The sequence below is a fragment of the Ascaphus truei genome, unplaced genomic scaffold (genome assembly GCF_040206685.1).
Source record: "Ascaphus truei isolate aAscTru1 unplaced genomic scaffold, aAscTru1.hap1 HAP1_SCAFFOLD_500, whole genome shotgun sequence".
Lineage (NCBI taxonomy): Eukaryota > Metazoa > Chordata > Amphibia > Anura > Ascaphidae > Ascaphus > Ascaphus truei.
Genome location: NW_027456831.1, coordinates 244,527 through 259,734, shown reverse-complemented (window position 1 = coordinate 259,734; position 15,208 = coordinate 244,527). Strand labels below are relative to the sequence as shown.

The following is a 15,208-nucleotide window of genomic DNA, read 5'->3' as shown; positions in this document are numbered from 1 at the left end:
GCAGGTCCCTTCCTGTGTCACACCACATGTCCCACCTCAGGTGTAGGTCCCTTCCTGTGTCACACCCTGTGTCCCACATCAGGTGAGGGTCCCTTCTCGTGTCCCATCTCAGGAGCAGGTCCCTTCCTGTGTCACACCCCGTGTCCCACCTCAGGTGCAGGTCCCTTCTACTGTCCAATCCCGTGTCCCACCTCAGGTGCAGGTCCCTTCCTGTGTCCAACCCCGTGTCCCACCTCAGGTGCAGGTCCCTTCTCATGTCCCACCCCAAGTCCCACCTCAGGTGCAGGTCCCTTCTCGTGTCCAACCCCGTGTCCCACCTCAGGTGAGGACCCTTCTCATGTCCCAACCCAAGTCCCACCTCAGGTGCAGGTCCCTTCTCGTGTCCAACCCCGTGTCCCACCTCAGGTGCAGGTCCCTTCTCATGTCCCACCTCAGGTGCAGGTCCCTTCTCATGTCCCACCCCAAGTCCCACCTCAGGTGCAGGTCCCTTCTCGTGTCCAACCCCTTGTCCCACCTCAGGTGCAGGTCCCTTCTCATGTCCCACCCCGTGTCCCACCTTAGGTGCATGTCCCATCCCGTGTCCCACCTCAGGTGCAGGTCCCTTCCCGTGTCATACCTAATTTAATCAAATTGACACCTAACTGGTATGAGCTGAATAGGCAGACCCCTCCCTTAATTGTTAGACAAGTGAATATGTTCAGTATATAAGGCAGGCTCTTTTGGCTGTGAGCCATATGGCTGTGTGTAACATCGAAAGTGTGGAGATAATTTTGGAGGTGAAGATTGGAGGAAGATCTTGACTCTGCATAACAACAACTTTGCAGCTGTGAGAACTTGATTTTCTAAATGCTCTGATTCTTTGTACTCTTCCTATCCTCCAGTACCTGGCCTGTCTCTCCTCCTGCATCTCACCATTCCCTGCCTATTGCTTTTTTTGTTTACTGTTTCCTCACTCCATTGTGAACATCTCTGTTCTCTCCAACTTCCCCACTCTCCACTGCACCATTATTTATACAGTACACCTCTCTCCCAGCAACTTCTTTACCCCTCAATAAAAAAACACCACACAAATCCTCTATTCACACCCTCTATCTACTCCTTCCCGCTGCTGGGTATCTCCCCTAAGCCTGAACCCAGATATAGACACCTGATCCCACCCATTTCTCCCTGCCATCTCTTCCCCTGTAAATGGTGATAACCTTCTGATCTAATACTCACTAACCTTAAAACTCACCCCACAAGTTAAGCATCCCATCAGCCTGCAGTCCTGGCTACTGTCCCACACTCAGACACTCCTACCACCCATTGTGGCCAAGCACTGCCATACACAGCACTTATTCCCTCACCTACTGTATCTGTAAGTTCCCCATTAAACCTCTTAGATTGTAAGCTCTTCGGGGCAGGGATTTCCTTTCCCATTGTCTGATTTTGCTGCACTTATTGTATAATTATAATTCCCTGTACTGTATTCTTTGTGAAGCGCCGAGTACACTTTTGGCGCTATATAAATAAAGACATACAATACACCCCGTGTCCCACCTCAGGTGCAGGTCCCTTCCCGTGTCACACCCCGAGTCCCACCTCAGGTGCAGGTCCCTTCCTGTGTCACACCACATGTCCCACCTCAGGTGTAGGTCCCTTCCCGTGTCACACCCCGTGTCCTACCCCAGGTGCAGGTCCCTTCCCGTGTCCCACTCCAGGTGCAGGTCCCTTCCCGTGTCACACCACATTTCCCACCTCAGGTGCAGGTCCCTTCCCGTGTCACACCCCTTGTCCCACCTCAGGTGCAGGTCCCTTCCCGTGTCACACCCCATGTCCTACCTCAGGTGTAGGTCCCTTCCCGTGTCCCACTTCAGGTGCAAGTCCCTTCCCGTGTCACACCCCGTGTCCCACCTCAGGTGCAGGTCCCTTCCCGTGTCACACCCCGTGTCGTACCTCAGGTGCAGGTCCCTTCCCGTGTCGTACCCCAGGAGCAGGTCCCTTCCCGTGTCCCACCCCAGGTGCAGGTCCCTTCCTGTGTCACACCCCGTGTCCCACCCCAGGTGCAGGTCCCTTCCCGTGTCACACCCTGTGTCCCACCTCAGGTGCAGGTCCCTTCCCGTGTCACACCACATGTCCCACCTCAGGTGCAGGTCCCTTCCCGTGTCCCACCACATGTCCCACCTTAGGTGCAGGTCCCTTCTCGTGTCACACCATATGTCCCACCTCAGGTGCAGGTCCCTTCCTGTGTCACACCACATGTCCCACCTTAGGTGCAGGTCCCTTCCCGTGTCACACCCCGTGTCCCACCTCAGGTGCAGGTCCCTTCCCGTGTCCCACCCCAGGTGCATGTCCCTTCCCGTGTCACACTCCGTGTCCCAACTCAGGTGCAGGTCCCTTCCCGTGTCACACCACATGTCCCACCTCAGGTGCAGGTCCCTTCCCGTGTCACACCCCGTGTCCCACCTCAGGTGCAGGTCCCTTCCCGTGTCACACCCCGTGTCCCACCTCAGGTGCAGGTCCCTTCCCGTGTCACACCACATGTCTCACCTTAGGTGCAGGTCCCTTCCAGTGTCACACCCCGTGTCCTACCTCAGGTGCAGGTCCCTTCCCGTGTCACACCCCGTGTCCCACCTCAGGTGCAGGTCCCTTCCCGTGTCACACCCCATGTCCCACCTCAGGTGCAGGTCCCTTCCCGTGTCCCTCCCCAGGTGCAGGTCCCTTCCCGTGTCACACCCCGTGTCCCACCTCAGGTGCAGGTCCCTTCCCATGTCCCACCCTGTATCCCACCTCGGGTGCAGGTCCCTTCCCGTGTCCCACCCCGTGTCCCACCTCAGGTGCAGGTCCCTCCAGATTCTCCGCAGTCTCCCATCGCTCAGGTTATACTCCCACACACTGGTCCCTTCCCGTGTCCCACCTCAGGTGCAGGTCCCTTCCCGTGTCCCACCCCTTGTCCCACCTCAGGTGCAGGTCCCTCCGGATTCTCCGCAGTCTCCCATCGCTCAGGTTATACTCCCACACACTGGTCCCTTCCCGTGTCCCACCTCAGGTGCAGGTCCCATCCCGTGTCCCACCTCAGGTGCAGGTCCCTCCGGATTCTCCGCAGTCTCCCATCGCTCAGGTTATACTCCCACACACTGGTCCCTTCCCGTGTCCCACCTCAGGTGCAGGTCCCTTCCCGTGTCCCACCTCAGGTGCAGGTCCCTTCCCGTGTCCCACCCCGTGTCCCACCTCAGGTGCAGATCCCTTCCCGTGTCCCACCTCAGGTGCAGGTCCCTCCGGATTCTCCGCAGTCTCCCATCGCTCAGGTTATACTCCCACACACTGGTCCCTTCCCGTGTCCCACCTCAGGTGCAGGTCCCTTCCCGTGTTACACCCCGTGTCCCACCTCAGGTGCAGGTCCCTCCGGATTCTCCGCAGTCTCCCATCGCTCAGGTTATACTCCCACACACTGGTCCCTTCCCGTGTCCCACCCCGTGTCCCACCTCAGGTGCAGGTCCCTTCCCTTGTCCCACCTCAGGTGCAGGTCCCTCCGGATTCTCCGCAGTCTCCCATCGCTCAGGTTATACTCCCACACACTGGTCCCTTCCCGTGTCCCACCTCAGGTGCAGGTCCCTTCCCGTGTCCCACCCCGTGTCCCACCTCAGGTGCAGGTCCCTCCGGATTCTCCGCAGTCTCCCATCGCTCAGGTTATACTCCCACACACTGGTCCCTTCCCGTGTCCCACTCCGTGTCCCACCTCAGGTGCAGGTCCCTTCCCGTGTCCCACCCCGTGTCCCACCTCAGGTGCAGGTCCCTCCGGATTCTCCGCAGTCTCCCATCGCTCAGGTTATACTCCCACACACTGGTCCCTTCCCGTGTCCCACCCCGTGTCCCACCTCAGGTGCAGGTCCCTCCGGATTCTCCGCAGTCTCCCATCGCTCAGGTTATACTCCCACACACTGGTCCCTTCCCGTGTCCCACCCCGTGTCCCACCTCAGGTGCAGGTCCCTTCCCGTGTCCCACCTCAGGTGCAGGTCCCTTCCCGTGTCCCACCCCGTGTCCCACCTCAGGTGCAGGTCCCTTCCCGTGTACCACCTCAGGTGCAGGTCCCTTCCCGTGTCCCACCCCGTGTCCCACCTCAGGTGCAGGTCCCTCCGGATTCTCCGCAGTCTCCCACCGCTCAGGTTATACTCCCACACACTGGTCCCTTCCCGTGTCCCACCTCAGGTGCAGGTCCCTCCGGATTCTCCGCAGTCTCCCATCGCTCAGGTTATACTCCCACACACTGGTCCCTTCCCGTGTCCCACCCCGTGTCCCACCTCAGGTGCAGGTCCCTTCCCGTGTCACACCCCGTGTCCCACCTCAGGTGCAGGTCCCTCCGGATTCTCCACAGTCTCCCATCGCTCAGGTTATACTCCCACACACTGGTCCCTTCCCGTGTCCCACCCCGTGTCCCACCTCAGGTGCAGGTCCCCCCGGATTCTCCGTAGTCTCCCATCGCTCAGGTTATACTCCCACACACTGGTCCCTTCCCGTGTCCCACCCCGTGTCCCACCTCAGGTGCAGGTCCCTCCGGATTCTCCGCAGTCTCCCATCGCTCAGGTTATACTCCCACACACTGGTCCCTTCCCGTGTCCCACCCCGTGTCCCACCTCAGATGCAGGTCCCTTCCCGTGTCACACCCCGTGTCCCACCTCAGGTGCAGGTAACCTTCCCGTGTCACACCACATGTCCCACCTTAGGTGCAGGTCTCTTCCCGTGTCACACCCCGTGTCCCCCCCCAGGTGCAGGTCCCTTCCCGTGTCCTACCCCAGGTGCAGGTCCCTTCTCGTGTCCCACCCCAGGTGCAGGTCCCTTCCCGGGTCACACCCCGTGTCCCACCCCAGGTGCAGATCCCTTCCCGTGTCACACTCTGTGTCCCACCCCAGGTGCAGGTCCCTTCCCGGGTCACACCCCGTGTCCCACCCCAGGTGCAGGTCCCTTCCCGGGTCACACTCCGTGTCCCACCTCAGGTGCAGGTCCCTTCCTGTGTCACACTCCGTGTCCCACCTCAGGTGCAGGTCCCTTCCCGTGTCACACCCTGTGTCCCACCTCAGGTCCCTTCCCGTGTCACACCCCGTGTCCTACCTCAGGTGCAGGTCCCTTCCCGTGTCCCACCCCGTGTCCCACCTCAGGTGCAGGTCCCTTCCCGTGTCACACCCCGTGTCCCACCTCAGGTGCAGGTTCCTTCCCGTGTCACACACCGTGTCCCACCCCAGGTGCAGGTCCCTTCCCGTGTCACACCCCTTGTCCCACCTCAGGTGCAGGTCCCTTCCCGTGTCCCACCTCAGGTGCAGGTCCCTTCCCGTGTCACACCCCGTGTCCCACCTCAGGTGCAGGTCCCTTACCGTGTCACACCCCATGTCCCACCTCAGGTGCAGGTCCCTTCCCGTGTCCCACCCCGTTTCCCACCTCAGGTGCAGGTCCCTCCGGATTCTCCGCAGTCTCCCATCGCTCAGGTTATACTCCCACACACTGGTCCCTTCCCGTGTCCCACCCCGTGTCCCACCTCAGGTGCAGGTCCCTGCGGATTCTCCGCAGTCTCCCATCGCTCAGGTTATACTCCCACACACTGGTCCCTTCCCGTGTCCCACCCCGTGTCCCACCTCAGGTGCAGGTCCCTCCGGATTCTCCGCAGTCTCCCATCGCTCAGGTTATACTCCCACACACTGGTCCCTTCCCGTGTCCCTCCCCAGGTGCAGGTCCCTTCCCGTGTCCCACCTCATGTGCAGGTCCCTTCCCGTGTCCCACCCCGTGTCCCACCTCAGGTGCAGGTCCCTCCGGATTCTCCGCAGTCTCCCACCGCTCAGGTTATACTCCCACACACTGGTCCCTTCCCGTGTCCCACCCCGTGTCCCACCTCAGGTGCAGGTCCCTTCCCGTGTCACACCCCGTGTCCCACCTCAGGTGCAGGTAACCTTCCCGTGTCACACCACATGTCCCACCCCAGGTGCAGGTCCCTTCCCGTGTCCCACCCCAGGTGCAGGTCCCTTCCCGGGTCACACCCCGTGTCCCACCCCAGGTGCAGATCCCTTCCCGTGTCACACTCTGTGTCCCACCCCAGGTGCAGGTCCCTTCCCGGGTCACACCCCGTGTCCCACCCCAGGTGCAGGTCCCTTCCCGGGTCACACTCCGTGTCCCACGTCAGGTGCAGGTCCCTTCCTGTGTCACACTCCGTGTCCCACCTCAGGTGCAGGTCCCTTCCCGTGTCCCACCTCAGGTCCCTTCCCGTGTCACACCCCATGTCCTACCTCAGGTGCAGGTCCCTTCCCGTGTCACCCCCGTGTCCCACCTCAGGTGCAGGTCCCTTCCCGTGTCACACCCCATGTCCCACCTCAGGTGCAGGTCCCTTCCCGTGTCCCACCCCGTGTCACACCTCAGGTGCAGGTCCCTCCGGATTCTCCGCAGTCTCCCATCGCTCAGGTTATACTCCCACACACTGGTCCCTTCCCGTGTCCCACCCCGTGTCCCACCTCAGGTGCAGGTCCCTTCCCGTGTCCCACCCCATGTCCCACCTCAGGTGCAGGTCCCTCTGGATTCTCCGCAGTCTCCCATCGCTCAGGTTATACTCCCACACACTGGTCCCTTCCCGTGTCCCACCCCGTGTCCCACCTCAGGTGCAGGTCCCTTCCCGTGTCCCACCCCGTGTCCCACCTCAGGTGCAGGTCCCTCCGGATTCTCCGCAGTCTCCCACCGCTCAGGTTATACTCCCACACACTGGTCCCTTCCCGTGTCCCACCCCGTGTCCCACCTCAGGTGCAGGTCCCTTCCCGTGTCCCACCCCGTGTCCCACCTCAGGTGCAGGTCCCTTCCCGTGTCCCACCCCGTGTCCCACCTCAGGTGCAGGTCCCTGCGGATTCTCCGCAGTCTCCCATCGCTCAGGTTATACTCCCACACACTGGTCCCTTCCCGTGTCCCACCCCGTGTCCCACCTCAGGTGGAGGTCCCTCCGGATTCTCCGCAGTCTCCCATCGCTCAGGTTATACTCCCACACACTGGTCCCTTCCCGTGTCCCACCACGTGTCCCACCTCAGGTGCAGGTCCCTTCCCGTGTCCCACCTCAGGTGCAGGTCCCTCCGGATTCTCCGCAGTCTCCCATCGCCCAGGTTATACTCCCACACACTGGTCCCTTCCCGTGTCCCACCCCGTGTCCCACCTCAGGTGCAGGTCCCTTCCCGTGTCCCACCTCAGGTGCAGGTCCCTCCGGATTCTCCGCAGTCTCCCATCGCTCAGGTTATACTCCCACACACTGGTCCTGCAGGCGGCAAAACATCTCTGTGTGAGCAGTGACGCCGTGTCCAGGGCGATGACCGTCACCTTGTCCTGCTCCGTCATTCCCTGGCACAGCTGCTGGTGGCACGCTAAGCTCTGTGTGCTGTGACGGAAGTGCCAGACGGTGACACCCCCACAGCCCCCGCTCAGCACGTGGCCCGTCCCCGGCTCATACACGCAGCACAACACACCCTGCTCCACGTGGCACCGGGAAATGGGTGTAAAAGACACGTCCAACACCTGCAGCTCGTGGGGGTCCCAGGCCACGTACTGCTGGAACGACCCCCCATACAGGAGACCACACAAAGGCCACGTGGCCTGCATGCTCCCCTCCACTCGCCCATCAACATGGTGCAGCCGGATCAGTCCAGCGGAGTCCAGGGACACCAAGCGCCGGTGCTTGGAGGAGTAGGTGACATGTGTCAGTGAGCTCGGGAAAGACAAGTGACGCAGGAGCTGCAATCCGTGAGACAGGACCGAGGGACAGACGTCAGCAAGCTTTATCTGCAGGGAGAAGAGAGTGTCACTGTGTCACTGTGTCACCTGCAGGAGGGACAGACGTCAGCAAGCTTTATCTGCAGGGAGAGAACAAAATACATTGAACATGTCCCAGAGGTCTCCTCTGTCACTGCGTCACCTGCGGGGGGAGGGACAGAAGCTGTGTCCCAGAGGACCCTCTGTCACTGCGTCACCTGCGGTGGGGGGGGCAGAAGCCATGTCCCAGAGGTCCCCTCTGTCACTGTAGATGGGGGGAAGGGACGGAAGCCATGTCCCAGAGGACCCTCTGTCACTGTGTCACCTGCGGGGGGAGGGGCAGAAGCCGTGTCCCAGAGGTACCCTCTGTCACTGTAGATGGGGGGGGAGGGACAGAAGCCATGTCCCAGAGGTCCCCTCTGTCACTGTGTCACCTGCGGGGGGAGGGGCAGAAGCCGTGTCCCAGAGGTCCCCTCTGTCACTGTAGATGGGGGGGGAGGGACAGAAGCCGTGTCCCAGAGGTCCCCTATGTCACTGTAGATGGGGGGACCATAGTGCACTCTGAATAAAGTACAATGGGGCCTGTAACAGGGGACTTATCCCTGTTCAGTAATGTGCCTTTAATCCAGCAGTGTGGTGGTTAACCTCTGGTAGTTAATTACTAAACACCACCTGCCTGATTGAGATTGTTTACAAAAACCTGTCTGTTCAGACAGGAAGTGACTCTCTCCTTAGCTCTGACTGAGAGCTGACCCTTGGAGCTGACCAGTCTTGAGATCTGCCCAGCAGAGCTGATTTCAAGACACAGGGAAAACTACTACATCTGAAGCTGAACCAGGAAGTGAGATTTTCCCTCCAGGAAACAGATAAGACTTTTATTCTTAAGAGACTGCTTATATCTGCTTATTTCATGTTATATGTTTTGGGGCTGCGAGAACTGCTTGACTAAGGGAGATGTGAATTATTGCATAGTGTTTCACTAGAAATACTCCCAAGTGAATAGAAGCTTTGTTCCCCCCCCCCCGAGTGTTTGGATGAATTTCCTGATGAAAAGGAAAAGGCACAATAAAGCCTTATTATAATTTCACATTATAAACGACTCCAAGTGTGTACCTCTGTGAACGTCCGTCTACATTTGGTGTCAGAAGTGGGATAAGAGGTGTCCTTGTAATTAAAAAGGACCGGAGATTTTTATGTGAAATTTTTTTTATGCTTTTGCCTACAAAAAATCTGGAAAAAAAAAACCTCTCATGCAGCAGAGGCAGAGTTAAAGGTGTACACACCACTGAAACTTACACTGCACTGAAACTTACAAAAACCACAGATGGACTCTTTTCCCCAATCCCAAGAGACTGCTGAAGCAGGTAAACCTTTAATTGCCTATCACAAAGTGTAATACGGTCATTGAAATAGGGATTTTGCCTTCTAGCCATAGTCAGGGTTCAAGAAGTGAGTCAGCCCTTAAAAAAGGGATAGGAGTTTGTTGTTTTCAAAAGTTTCGCTGAAGCAGTGAATACAGATGGTGACCCATGAGTGGTACTGATTTTGCAAATAAAGGTTGCCACACCACATAGGGCTACCAGCTGTGAATGGAGTATATGCAGAAAAGTGTGAAAATTGATACAAAGACTGTGCTGCAGCAGGGGAATTTTAGCAAACAAATGCTGAGTGTAAAATTGCCCTATAAAGGAAAAGGTTTTTCAAAGCCAATTGCTGAGTGTTGAGTCACCCTGCCGGGAATGAAAGAAATAGTCCACTGCAAAGAATGTTTTTTTTCTGCAAGTAAAAAAGTATGCCTATTATCTTGGGAGCAAAACAGACACCCAAAGTGTGAATTGTGAATGCCATAATACCCAAAGATGAGACTGAAAATTACTGAACTCAGGCAGAAAACCAAATTCTGTTGCTGAAGCGGAGGAATTGCACCTAGCAAATAAATGGTGTATAGCAAATAGACTTTTTTACCTAGCAACTGCATATTTTGTATACCTGATAAAAGAAAATGCATGCAATGTACTGCTGATATTGAAAAAAAAAAAAAAAAAAAAAATTACCCAAGAAAGAAAAGTCTACAGAGATGCCTGTGAGAGCTACGACCTCTACAAGCAAAATATGCCCATCTGTAGGACTACCACAATTGGGGGTTCTAGCAAATACAGTGGCAACAGCTGCAATAGCGCCTCCTGAGGTCAGGAAGAAAATTACACCTGATAGCCTAAAAATGGAGGACCAGATGCAGCGTTCCTGTAATGAATCCTACCCCACGGAAGAGTGGCCCTTCCAGTCCAATAAAGAGGAAAACATCTCTTATGAGGAACCCGAACCGAGTCACACCCACAAAACACCCCAAGAATGGTGGCGGTGTCTGAACTCGACACGAACCGAAAAGACCGCTCTCTTTGACGAATATGATCGGCGGGAGAAATTATGTGACAAGACTGAGATTACGTAAATATACAAAAGGTACAAATCACCACCCCAAAGATACCACAACACTTATTAATAAATTACTTAAACACCACATTCAACTCAATAACGCACCCAGTTATGTGTCAGGAACCAAACCACAACCAACGCATAATTCAAACACACCTTGTTCTACACTCCGATTACCTCTAAGAAGTGCAAATTAGGTATATGCTGACTAACATCACACCAAACACGGACTCTGACCTTCTTGACACATCAGAATCAATCCACAAAATACCTACGCCACGGGCGAGGCAAAGCCAGAGGAACTCTGTACTACAAAATGTAAAATTGAAAAGTTGTTCCCCATACCTATGTTAACTAATGCACTATTGTTATCAAAATATGTACCATGTCTTATAATTATGCAAAAGACGCTGTAACAGTATCATATAACTCACCGCTGATCAACTACAGACCCTGTTCTACATTTTCTTCTCCCCTCCTACCTGCTCCCCCCCCTCCCTCCTTCCCTACCCCCACCCACCTCGCTCCCTACCTCCCTATCAACCACTCCCCTCCCTTCCCCCTCTTCTTCCCCCCTTCTTCCCCCCTCTACCCCCCCCCCTCCACCTTCCCACCTCCCCTCTCCCTCCCCCCCTACCAATACCAGACCCCCCCCAATACCAGACCCCCCCCCTCCCTTTGTAGCCCCCCCCCATCCCTTCCCCCCTCCCCACATACCTACCTGTAACCAAAGGTCGAAGGGTCGAAGGGTCACACAAGCAACAGAGGGCCAGGATCTCACTGTTGTACCCCTGACCTCGGGCCCCGGACCCACCCCAGAACGGGTAAATCTACCCGAATGCCGGTCTCTAGGAGACAAGGCAAAACCACATTAAGACCTTTTCAAGGCCTACTCTCACTTCTCCTTCATCTGCTGACCCTGTCCCAGCAGATCTATCCCCCTCCCCCCTCTTCCCTTCCCCAGCCACCCCCTCGCCTGAGCAGCTCGAATATAAGCCCTCAAAGAATGTTATAGAAGCCACACCCCCTACTCAAAAAAACTGTACACCCGTGCACATCATCTCACCAAAAAATGGGAGCAGGGTCCCAACTAGTGGGAAAGCTGAGACCTCAAGCCCACGCACTATAAGATTAAAACATTAAAATGGCAACGTCAGCCCCGATTAGAGTCAGATCTTTAAACGTAAAAGGACTGCAAAATAATAGAAAGCGACGATTGGCCCTCCAGGACATGAAAAAAACAGGGGGGGACATTATATTCTTACAGGAGACCCACTTCACATCTCAGGACCCCCCAAATTTATTCAAAAAAATGTTCCCAACAAGCTTTTTTGCTTCATTCAGCAGTAAGAAAAGGGGTGTAGCTATCCTGATCAGACAAGGCACCCCATTCAATCATATCAAAACAACAGCGGACCCAGAGGGTAGATTTCTTGTGGTATATGGCTCCTTAGCGGGTTCGACAATTGCCCTGATCAATCACCCCAAACGAAAATCAAATTGAATTCCTACAGACTGTTCTCGAGGGCGTCGACCCGGGATATCTATCCTCGATGATAGTGGGGGGAGACCTAAATATGGTACTAAACCCCACCGAGGATAGATCAACCACGATGGGACCCCCCGCACAACCCACTCCCAGATCAAGGGGAAAAGGTTTAGGGGAATTCTAAACGAATTTTCATTAGTGGACGTATGGAGATCCCAACATCAGGGCCAGAGAGACTATACTTTTTACTCAGCTCCTCACCAGACTTACTCTCGAATAGATTATTTCCTGACCACAAAAAACGTACTGGCGGCAACCATTGAATCAGACATTGGCTCAATCACCTGGTCGGATCACGCCCCAATCACCTTGACATTATCACTCCCCTTTTAAAAAAACAACAAATTACTCTTGGAGACTTAACGATTCGCTATTAAATCACCCAGAGATAGAAAGGGAAATAAGAGCCTCACTTAAGGACTATTTCTTTTTCAACACAGGTACAGTCTCTTCTCCAGCAATTCTATGGGAAGCCTCCCATAGGAAAAAAGCCCGCCTAACTCAAATCAAGGAACTAACCGATAGTATCAAAACAATAGAACAAGCCCATAAGGCAGACCCTACAAAAAAACTATATAAACAATTGCTTGCAACTAGATCAAAAGTTAGGCAGTTTCAGCTGGAGGATGTGGAAAAGGCCCTTAAATGGACAAACCAACTATATTATGACAAGGGGAACAAGGCTGATAGACTCTTAGCAAATAAACTAAGAGGGGTGCAAAAGCGATCCCAAATAACAGCTATCAAAAGCAAATCTGGTGAGATACAATATAGTGATAATAAAATCGCAGAGGAATTCACTAAATACTACACGGAGTTATATAACCTCAGATCTAAAAATGACCGCTCTACACCAATAACTATAGAAAATATAACACAATATTTGAATAAATGCCAAATCCCCACCTTAACGGAGGAGGAAAACACAGTCCTCAATGCTGAGATTACAAAAGAGGAACTGGAGATGGCGGTCAAATCACTAAAGATCACCAAGTCTCCTGGCCCTGACGGTTTCACCAATGTTTACTATAAAAGATTCCTGCCCACACTATCCAAACATCTTCTAGCTACATTTAACTATTTTTTGGAAGGGAATCAGATTCCCGCATCAATGTCTCTAGCTAATCTGGCCATCATTCACAAGGAAGGCAGAGACCCGATGCAGTGTGGAAGCTATCGTCCAATCTCCCTACTCAACAGTGATCTCAAATTATATAGTAACATTTTGGCAAACAGATTATATCCCATCTTACCGAGGCTAATAAATATAGATCAAGTCAGATTCGTCACGGGCAGACAAGCCTCAGATAATACTCGGAAGATAATCAACATAATTGAGCATGTCCACCTCTCGGGGACCAAAGCACTCTTGTTAAGCCTAGATGCAGAGAAGGCGTTCGATAGGATAAACTGGCAATTCCTGGACCAAACTATGCGTAAATTCGGCTTCAAAGACGCATACTTAGAGGGGGTCCGTAGATTATACCACAACCCATCAGCAACGGTAAAACTACCTGGCGGCAATAAGCAGAGGTTCGAGATTACAAATGGTACTCGACAGGGGTGCCCCTTATCTCCTCTCCTCTTTGCATTAACCATAGAACCGCTGGCATCAGCAATACGACTCAATAGAGACATCCAGGGAATAGAAATTGGACAAAGGCAGCACAAAATATCCCTATTTGCTGATGATGTCATACTAACCCTCTCCAAACCTCAAATTTCCCTACCCAACCTTCATAAAGAACTCCACGAATTTGGACAAATTTCAGGATATAAGATAAACCAAGACAAATCGGAGGCCCTGATTCTAAGCCTGCCAGAGCCAGAGGTGAAACTCCTCAAATTAAATTTTAACTATCGTTGGAGCTCCTCCTGTATCAAATACTTGGGAGTTAAGATATCGAGGACCTACCAAACTCTATATCAACATAACTATCCGGCCCTGTTCAAAAAAATCAAACAAGATCTAGACAAATGGGGAGGATACCAAATATCATGGATCGGGAGGATGGTCTCGGTTAAAATGAACATACTCCCTAGGTTACTATATTACTTCCAGACACTCCCGGTCCCCATCCCTGGCTCAGAATTAAAGAATATTCAAAAATCAATTTTCCATTTTATTTGGCAAGGTAAAAAACCTAGAGTCGCCAAAACGGTTCTTCTGGCCCCAAGGGGGAGAGGAGGACTAGGAGTTCCAGACGTGTCAAGATACTACCTAGCCGCACAACTGCGACAGGCGGTGGTCTGGAACACTAACCCAAAACAATACTGTTGGCTAGGTATAGAAACACATTATGCCGGGACGCCCTCACTACCAGCTTGCCTTTGGTCCATGAGTAAGGAAGACATGCCAAGTAACAAATTCCAATTAGGCCCGATGAGACACACCTGGGAAATTTGGACGAAATGCAGATATAAATTTAAGCTCATGTCACCTCACTCCCAACTTACACCAATTCACAAAAACCCAAAATTCCCACCTGGATGTGAGCCCAGACAATTTGACCAATTTGAAACCAAAAATATCAGAGCAATTGTCGACCTCCTGAGCTTTGGGTAGTTCCTGAGTTATCAAAATCTACGAACCAAATATGAACTAAGAGACCTAAACGTCTTCAAATACCTACAAATTCGGCACTTTACTCAAACATTATCCCCAACGTTGGAATTTCCCCCTCTCACTGGCTTTGAAAGGCTCTGCAGGGAGCCCGACCATCAGAAAGGTCTCATAACACAAATATGTGCAGAGCTTGAGAGAGCCTCAGAAGCTCCTACACATGACTATATGCTGCATTGGGCAGCAGAATTGGACATTGTCATAGACCGAGAGGATTGGGAAAGTATTTGGGAAACAGCCTCAGGAACTTCCATATGCACCACAATAAAAGAGAATATTTATAAAATCCTGTTTCGCTGGTATCTTACCCCAGCCAAAATTAGCCAAATCTACCCACTGGCCTCCGACCTATGCTGGAGAGGCTGCGGTCAACGGGGGGACATGGCCCACATCTGGTGGTCATGTCCAGAAATTCAAAAATACTGGGAAACTATACACAATCTTATAAAAGAGGTCACAGACCTCACAATCCCAATTGAACCGCTGACCTACCTATTGGCCAGGCCCCTAGAGACACTGGACCGACCAACAGGCAAATTAATCTCCTTTATTCTCACGGCGGCTAGATGTGCGGTGGCAGCCGCCTGGAAGAAGGTGTCCACCCCCTCAAGACAGACGGTGATAAATAGAATCAATGAAGTAAAAGACATGGAGAGACTGTCTGCATTTGTGAAAAGGTCCACTACCGCCTTCAACAATACTTGGGATCCGTGGTACACACGAATGACCCAGACCAATAGAACTACTACATGAATATAGATTTGGAGGTCCCAATAGGAGATGGCAACTGCTTGGGCGGATCAGGACGAGGGGGTGATACACCCGCTCCCCCCCCCTCCTCCCCCCTCTTTTCT

At 53.5% G+C, this 15,208-nt stretch overlaps 1 protein-coding gene across 1 annotated transcript in view; it reads right to left on the bottom strand.

Moving 5' to 3' along the window:
• The window catches only part of LOC142484985 (WD repeat-containing protein 97-like), a 119,276-nt gene that overhangs the window by 20,456 nt on the left and 83,612 nt on the right, over positions 1 to 15,208 (bottom strand). The window contains exon 4 of the mRNA XM_075584225.1: positions 7,187 to 7,776. Within this exon, the coding sequence (XP_075440340.1) occupies positions 7,187 to 7,776 (590 nt within the window). The remainder of the gene's footprint in view (positions 1 to 7,186; positions 7,777 to 15,208) is intronic.